The sequence below is a fragment of the Chelon labrosus genome (assembly GCF_963514085.1).
Source record: "Chelon labrosus genome assembly, chromosome: 4".
Taxonomy (NCBI): domain Eukaryota; kingdom Metazoa; phylum Chordata; class Actinopteri; order Mugiliformes; family Mugilidae; genus Chelon; species Chelon labrosus.
This window is the reverse complement of record NC_140340.1, coordinates 12,594,545-12,602,256: the sequence shown is the minus strand read 5'-3', so window position 1 is coordinate 12,602,256 and position 7,712 is coordinate 12,594,545. Positions and strand designations below refer to the sequence as shown.

General features: G+C 40.5%; 2 protein-coding genes across 3 annotated transcripts; one reads left to right on the top strand and one right to left on the bottom strand.

Moving 5' to 3' along the window:
- Positions 1–1,380: 1,380 nt before the first annotated feature.
- On the top strand, positions 1,381–3,462 carry tcta (T cell leukemia translocation altered). 2 transcript variants are annotated; one of them, XM_084542801.1, is made up of 4 exons: positions 1,381–1,828; positions 1,915–1,966; positions 2,885–2,956; positions 3,036–3,462. In XM_084542801.1, exons 1-3 carry the CDS (start codon positions 1,618–1,620, stop codon positions 2,925–2,927), a joined length of 306 nt encoding a protein of 101 aa, XP_084398927.1. In that variant the 5' UTR covers positions 1,381–1,617; the 3' UTR covers positions 2,928–2,956; positions 3,036–3,462. The 2 variants fall into 2 exon arrangements, with proteins under 2 accessions (XP_084398927.1, XP_084398926.1); XM_084542800.1 differs by having other exon boundaries at positions 2,885–3,462.
- Positions 3,463–3,603: 141 nt separating this feature from the next.
- glyctk (glycerate kinase) lies at positions 3,604–7,617 on the bottom strand. Its single transcript, XM_084542798.1, has 5 exons — positions 7,441–7,617; positions 5,821–6,207; positions 5,588–5,739; positions 5,326–5,501; positions 3,604–5,237 (listed from the first exon to the last, which is right to left on the bottom strand). Exons 2-5 carry the CDS (start codon positions 6,174–6,176, stop codon positions 4,347–4,349), a joined length of 1,575 nt encoding a protein of 524 aa, XP_084398924.1. The 5' UTR covers positions 6,177–6,207; positions 7,441–7,617; the 3' UTR covers positions 3,604–4,346.
- Between the last annotated feature and the right edge of the window lie 95 nt (positions 7,618–7,712).

Sequence of the window (7,712 nt, the reverse complement as noted above, 5' to 3'; positions counted from 1 at the left end):
CAAACCGTATGTACAACGTGTTTTAGTGATTACATTACACTGAAAGACATTTTATTACAAACCTATTAAACGGAGATTGACATTTTTCAGGGATTACATGACACGTTACTACGAGATAAGTAGCCGAATTTGATCCCTCAGCAACCCGTTAGTGGTCTTCAGTTGCTCCCCATGATAAAATGATAAAAATTATTTTGTGTCACATTCAGCGACATATTGTATTTTAATGGATCTTTTTTTTTTTCCGCCGTCAAATATTAGTGCAGTAACTCTAAGGGACGATAAAATGTTAGTTCGAAGCTAAATTAATTTTCACATTTCCAAATTTCATTTGTTCCCGGTCTTGAGTCAGAATCAGTTTCACCGTCGGGACAAGTCTTCCCTTACTAAAACCTCTTTGTAGCGGTACCTTGAGTTGGTGATAACACAATCAACTAATCTGTCATGTTCCAGTATTATTGGTGGTGGTTTGTGGGAAGATTTTACTGATTTGTCACTGTACATTGTAAATAATGTTTTTATGTTTTGATTTGGGAGGACGTGACGTGATTATAAGCTTAATATGTGATTGTTTCACATTGGTTTATCACTGACAGTAGGCTATTTAATATAATCACTATTATAGTGATTACATGTTTTATGTGCTGTTCAATGTCCCATAGGAAAGAAAAAACGCTATATGTTTCTGTAGATTAAATAAAACCTACACGTTTTGGGCTCTTCCGCAGGCCCTTCATTCCAACTGCCAACAGGCTGCACAACACCAGCCTGAGTCAACAACAACCCACATGTCAAACTTGGCTTCGTTGTGGTTTCTACTGTCAGTTTTGCACAGATGAATCTGCTTTTTTGCGCTGCCTTATTTTGCACGAACCACTTCCTCACCATCCTTATAGTTTTTAAAGTTCACCACCATGCTGTATATACAGAATGTCTTTATATTTCTGTTTTTCAATATTTTCCCCTGTCGATGTCGTTATTGTTTTTGTACATATATTTTGCCAAATTCCGTGCCACTGTGACAAGGTAATTTCCCATACGTGGGATTAATAAACATATGTTTACATATGTCTCACGTTTTATGTCTTATGTCAGATGTGGTTCTCCTCACCACATCTGTGGTACGAGCAAAACAAAACACATCGTGAGCGAGCTTTTATATAAAGTCTATGTCTTTTCCCCGAATGCACGTCCACGGCTGGTGGAATTTATCTCGTCTAGAAAACCAATTCTGACATCAGACCCGTTTTACGAACTACATTCAGTGCTGGTCTTACCACTTCTTGTTATTTGCTCAACGTAATAATGCAGTGAAATAATATTTTAGTTAAAAGAAAATGTTAATATACACGTATCATAATGGCAAAATAATAAACATAAGTCAAATGTGTTGTTTTGCAGCAACACAGTTACTTTTATCGACACTGTTTTCGTTCTCCCGCTACGTAATTACGTCATTTCCGCTTCCGCAATCCTCCCCACAACGTAAACATCGTAACGGTAGAGATGGCTAATAGGTTATCTTATGTCACCAAGCCAAAGCGATGATTTTTAAACCACTGAACCGACAGACAGTTCATTCCGTTCATTTTACGCTAGCTGGATAACCGGAACACCATGGAGGAGCCGTGGGATTTTGAGTTTCTGTCCCGCATCGCTGACAGCTGCCTGTCGTTTCTGTCCGAATTTGTGGACGACTGGCTCGCCAACGACATGAGAGTTTCTATCTTCAAAATCTTACTCAGCTGGTTGATTTTCAGTCTTATCGCCATTCACTTTGCGTGGAAAGTCTACGGGAATACAGTCAACGATATGTATTATCGACAGGGTGAGTTTCTGCCGTCCTTCATGGAGCATTGCTTGCTGAAGTAGTGCTAGCGACGTTAGCTTAAACTCGTGTGTGTTTTTATTTAGGGACTGGACAGAACGGAGGTACACCTGATACAGCTCCTCACCTGAGTGGATGGTAGGTGTCCGATCACGTGGCTTGAAGCAGATTGCCCGTCCTCTTCACACTGTCGGGTGCTCCAAAGCTCCTGCAGAGGCTAGATTTTGGTTTATAAACAGCCTACCTTCTTGTCAGTGGAGTCTACCTGTTGTTGCAAAGTTGAATGATACAGCGTTATACTGTTGTCTCATCTGAAGATGCATTCATTACTGCTATTACTGTTATTTGATGGTTGGATAAAACGTGCTTAATAGTGTTATAGATGTTTTATCATACCTGTTTAGCTTGTCAACTCACCATTTTAATTTGAATGGTGTCCCTCACAGCTAAATTTAATCATATTTTGAATATTTTATTTTCTGATTTTCAAAAATTGTTTCATTTGGAATAGACATCCAAGAACCCCCTGGGATGATTTTCAAAATTAATTAATGTAAGGTTGTTACCGAATGTTTTACCCAAAATAAGATTCTTTGATTTTTAAAAGGTTTATATCCTCTATTTTGTACATTCTTGTAACCAGTTTTGATACAGTGTAATATAAATACAGTTTAAGTGAGCAGCTCTATCCCCTCTGCATCCATGGCTGTTGTGCTCTCAAGCAAAGCACCTAACTGCCTGAGTTCCTTGAGTTTTATTCAAAAGCTCATAGGTTAAATGCACAATACAATATCTTATTCTATCTTATCTGTCTCATATACAAAAGTATGCATGAATTATTTGGCCCTGCATACAAACTCCCTTTGACGCCCATATTTTGACTTTGTATTTTTCAACTGAGGATTATTTTATTTTGTTGTGGGGACATGTTATCATTTATAGCAGATAAAAAAAAAAGAAAAGAAAAAGAAGATTGATTAAATAAACTGGGAGAAGCTAGTGAGTTGTAATGGCACTGTTGTTTTTGTTAGTAATGGCATTCTGTTATTCCTGTAGGGAAACCAATGCAGGAGAGACTCTGAAGACTCATCGGGATTAGCAGGACATTGATCTTTGGACTTTATCCAAGTGAGCGCTGAACAGTTTGCATCTTCCAGAGAAACCGAATTCTCTGTCGAGTTTTCTGATAATAAATATTTCCCCTCAGTGCTTTGAAGATGACGTCAAAATTGCTTCTTCGACTACAAATCACTCAGAGAGACACGGGTTAAAAATATCATCAGTCTGGCTCAACGGTCCCCTTATTTTTTTTTCTTTAAGTGATTGTTACATTACAAATGTGAAATATATTGATGGGTTTGTTTATTGTTTTAAGGACCTTATATAGCAGACATAAAACTTCCCATTCTGAGAATATATCCACTAAAAAATCCTTCATTTAAATGATGTGTTAAAGGAAAAAAAAACATCCATTTTAATTCATGTGAACAATTTTTTTTTTAATAGTAAGACTGAATTGCATCAGCAGGACTGAGTGATTGATGACAGTGAGTGCTGTGCATGATGAACAGTTGTTTGCAGCTGCTAAGTGTCATTTTTACGACTGCTGTTTCATAAATCATATGTGTGAAAGACAGATGAATGAAGGCTCTTTGTTTTATCTAAATGATTTTTTAACAGACTTTATGTTTCTCATGTTTGCCGAAACTATCTACCCCCTCTTTGACTTCTTTGTGTCTCATTTATTTAACACTGACCTACAGTAAACTTCTAATTAACCCCATTCACTATGACACACCTACACAAGTTAAATGTACAGAAGCCGTTTTATCAGTTTCTCTGTCCGGAGATTTGTAATCAAGTACAAATTAAGGAAGGAATGCAAAAGAGGTAGTGAATTACAAAAGCAGTGAAGTGGTTGACCTATACAGTGACTATGGTTGTTGTGAAGGGAGACACTGCATACAAAATTATTGCTCTTGGAAAGCTGAAATAAACCTATCCACATTGGGCTGTTGCCAAAAAAATGTTTTTAATATATGCTAAATTCTTTCCAATTTTCCACTGTATTTTTTTATGTTAATGTTTTAGTTTAACTCACAATTTAATTTGAAATAATAAAAAACAAAAAGGTCAAAGGGGGGACTTAAGTCATTTTATAAAATGTGTACGAGTCATCTTTCAGTCAGCTGTGTATTCACATAAATGTTTAATTTCAGATGAACTCATGCAACAAACGTATCACAATAAGTTGGATACCTTTAAGTAACCGAGGAGACCAAAGATTGAAGGTTACATCAATGTGTCTAGTCCAAATAGCATATATATTAAATTTGTTTATTCTACTTGGAAATCCTCACGTCATAGATGTTTCTTACTGCATTATTTGGTAAACATTGGACTTATTCAAATGTAAATGAACTTTATTGGCCAAGTACATATACATGGAATTTGTTCTCTGCATTTAACCCATTCCTACAGTCCCAAGTCCACTTCTCTGACCAAAGGGCACAGCTCCCTATCTTACGTTAATGGGAATTGCTGGAATAAGTAGCATATGCACATCCATTACGTTTGTGCAGGTGAGGCCCGGTACAAGTAAACGGCGACCAGCAGAAAGACGGGAAAAAAACGTGTAAGAATCGTTGTTGGTAAGAAAGTTGTCGATGTCCAGCCCCTGTGTTTGTGCTTCTTCATACAACCCTCCATCAGTAATGGCCCCTGCTGCTTCTGTGGGTCCATCCTGACCATCAGTACCACCACTCAGGAAGACAGGACCATTAGGCGGCAGCTCCAGACCTCTTAGCTCCAGTCCCACTCGCAGAGCAAGCTCCTGGTTTCTACCACCTCGACCTTTGCCTGTTAGCTCCACGGTGGGCTCACCTCCAGCTAACACACACGTGGCACCCCATCCCTCTGTGCGGCCTTCATCCAAGACCTGCATGGTACGGCAGAGGTCCCAGCTCTCCACGCCTACTTCAGGCCCCAGCTTCAGCACCTCAACAGCGATCTCTGGAGGAGGTTCCACTCGAGAACAGCCAAAGCGGGCCAGCAGGCCATAAAGTCTAGAGACCAACTTCACATCACCACAGACTCCCGGTGAAAGCACAACAGGCCTGAAACCTAGCTCTCGAGCACGGCGACCTGCACACTTCAGTGCAACACTGTTAGACCCAATCACTGCATTGAGAACACGTCCTGATGAATCTGACTCATCCTTATTCTCCTTCCATCTGGGACTCGGCCTCCCAAGGACATCTTTTACTGAGGCCGGTAGAGAGTTCAACAGCTTGTAACGTTCAAGGATGGACAAGATTTCCTCAGGCCAGACCTCGCTTCTCACTGTGGGGCCGCTAGCTATCAAGTCAAGTGGGTCCCCAATCACATCGGAAAGTATCAGTGCAACCACCTGAGAAAGAGAGATTACAGGAGTGATACTCAAAGTTCAAATCTGGAATGACTTCTCTTCAATTAATGTAAAAAAATAAGTCTGTTACCTGTGCGGGGTGAGCATGATGTGCAAGTCCTCCACCCTTTAAGAATGAAAGAGCACGACGTACAGTGTTCAGCTCCTGAATAGTGGCACCAGCACCTGCAAGTTTGCGAGTAACATCTAGCTTCTCCTGCAGGGAGATTGGTGGGATGGGTGCAGGTAATAGTGCAGAGCCTCCACCTAGACAGAGATGAACCAGCTTGTGTTAAAGATTACATTTTAAAGTAGGATCTTATTAAAGAATATGGTAGAAGTGCTATTATTACCTGAAATAAGTACAAGCAGCACGTCCATCTCTGTCAATTCACTGGCTAACTGCTTGATCCCCTCAGCTGCCTTTTGGGAGTCGGCATCAGGCAAGTTGTGTTTAGCTCCCTCCATTACTTTGATGCGACTGTTTTCTTTTAACAACAGATGTCTGTGATGGAAGCAAGGTATTTTATTATGCTTTATCTTATTTTCTTCATTATGATATTTACATCTTAAGGCATTTGCTTACTCTTTCCCATGCTGCTTTAATGTCTGCTGAATCCCATGTGGGACGCTTATGACTCCTTTTACTAAATGATCGCCTACAATCCTCTCTGCCTCAGCAGCCATTCCCAGAACAGCTTTTCCAAAACCCACCAAGTGCAGGTTGTGTTTGAGTGTGAATTTGTGACCATCAATAATGACCGAGTCCTCCTTGCGCTCTATACTCTGCCGGATCACGGTGTCTGGCTGCACGGCTTCCACCGCAGCTGCAAACACTCCACGTGCCCGGGAGTCCATTGACATCTTGCACAGCGGCGGTTTTCTCCTGCCGACGAAGGCCAGAACAGGCTGGGGCCGGAACAGGGAGAGAACACGTGCCATCGACAGTTCAGTGAGTCTGAGCAGAAATTACCTAAAATATTAAAAAATGAAGCCAGAGTTAATAAAAACAGCACAAAACCATGTTAAAAATACTTCACAGTTAGTACGGAGAGGGAGCAACCATAAATAATTAATTTGTTGGTTGAAAGCCACTTATCTCTCAAGTAAAAGTTGAAAGTAAGAAAGTTGACTGTATGTTAAATTATTTATTATTGTACAATAACAAATTCCACAACTATAACGGGAAAGCAGTCTGATTATTAATATGCAAACAGCTCTTAGCGAAACATGTAACAGCCAGCGGGTCAAATCCAACCCAAAGACAATTATCTTTGGCCACAGACGTCTGTACTTAAAAATTAATATCACACTTCAACTTAGTTAATTGTGGCTCAGTTCATATCTTGTCTCTGTCTCAGTGTAGCACTAGTATTACACTAGTGTGTGGTGCTGTTGTATAACTATTCTTCCCACATGAATAGTTTCTTCAAGCGTTATCAGTTCACTTTTAAAGTCTTAAAGGAAAGTGTACCTAAACAGACCTTTGCAATTATTTCTTTGTATTTCGCTTTCTAATGAGTCGCGGGACTGCCTACCTGTGACGGTTGTGAATGGGTTATGGAGCCTGTGGATTCTTGTGGAAGCCTGTTGTGTGTGTGTGTGCGCGCTCCAGCTCAGCAGTGAGGCAGTGTAGCAAAAATCTGACCAGTCACCGAGTGGAGTTGTGTACCCTGTGTGTAATGATTGACCTGAAAGGATCACAGGCCACGTGAAAGCCCTGACCACCCAGCTGTGCATTTGTCTCTTTAATTGTCCTTTTTTTTTTTACACAGGGTGGGAGAAACAGAAAACAATGTCTCAAGTGATTTCACAAGTTAGCTCTGCCCTGGGTGAGCAAAGTGATGAAATTCTCTGTATGAGCCCGATATCTGACAGACTTTGGAGCCATTCATGCTGTGTTATAGTACAAAGAGCAAACCAACTAAGGCTGTAAAAAGCTGATGCATTCATGCTCTGTTTCAAGGCCAAACATATAAACATGAGTGTGCATTGTTTGTTCATTACGGCGAGACAGAGACTAGTAAACATGTCATCATATATATGTCAGGTGTTTAATTTACTAGATATTTATATTAGGAGAGTGGTACACGTTAATACAAAATACCTCGAGCTTTTGACACGACAACTTGTAACCATGACAACCGCATACGTTTTACGGCTGAATTCGTACGTTACCGTGTATCGTTCATATTGGTTAATATACCTCTGACTTTCCTGTCTGTGACAAGAGTCCTGCTTTTGCTGTCTTCTTCATCTTCGTCTTCGTGTTGCTGCTTGCAGCAAAACTGACAGAAAATACAGCGGGGACGTCGATAAACACAAGCTGCTAAAAGTGCCAGAAAGCGTCAGTAAGCACTACTCCCGTTTGTAGTAAAGCTCCATGCAACTATCGCGATATCTAACCTCCGTGTCCCGTGATATCCAAGCAATGCGCGCGTCAGGTGATGAATATGCGCGTCACCGACGTGGCGAAGG

Excerpts from the sequence above, each read along its gene's own strand:
- glyctk (XM_084542798.1), bottom strand. The coding sequence starts at position 6,176 with ATGGCACGTGTTCTCTCCCTGTTCCGGCCCCAGCCTGTTCTGGCCTTC. Across the intron at positions 5,502-5,587 it reads GCTGCTTGTACTTATTTCAG|GTGGAGGCTCTGCACTATTA; the intron begins GTAATAATAGCA and ends ATCTCTGTCTAG. Across the intron at positions 5,238-5,325 it reads ATCATGCTCACCCCGCACAG|GTGGTTGCACTGATACTTTC; the intron begins GTAACAGACTTA and ends TCTCTTTCTCAG.
- tcta (XM_084542801.1), top strand. The coding sequence starts at position 1,618 with ATGGAGGAGCCGTGGGATTTTGAGTTTCTGTCCCGCATCGCTGACAGC. Across the intron at positions 1,829-1,914 it reads CGATATGTATTATCGACAGG|GGACTGGACAGAACGGAGGT; the intron begins GTGAGTTTCTGC and ends GTTTTTATTTAG. Across the intron at positions 1,967-2,884 it reads GCTCCTCACCTGAGTGGATG|GGAAACCAATGCAGGAGAGA; the intron begins GTAGGTGTCCGA and ends TTATTCCTGTAG.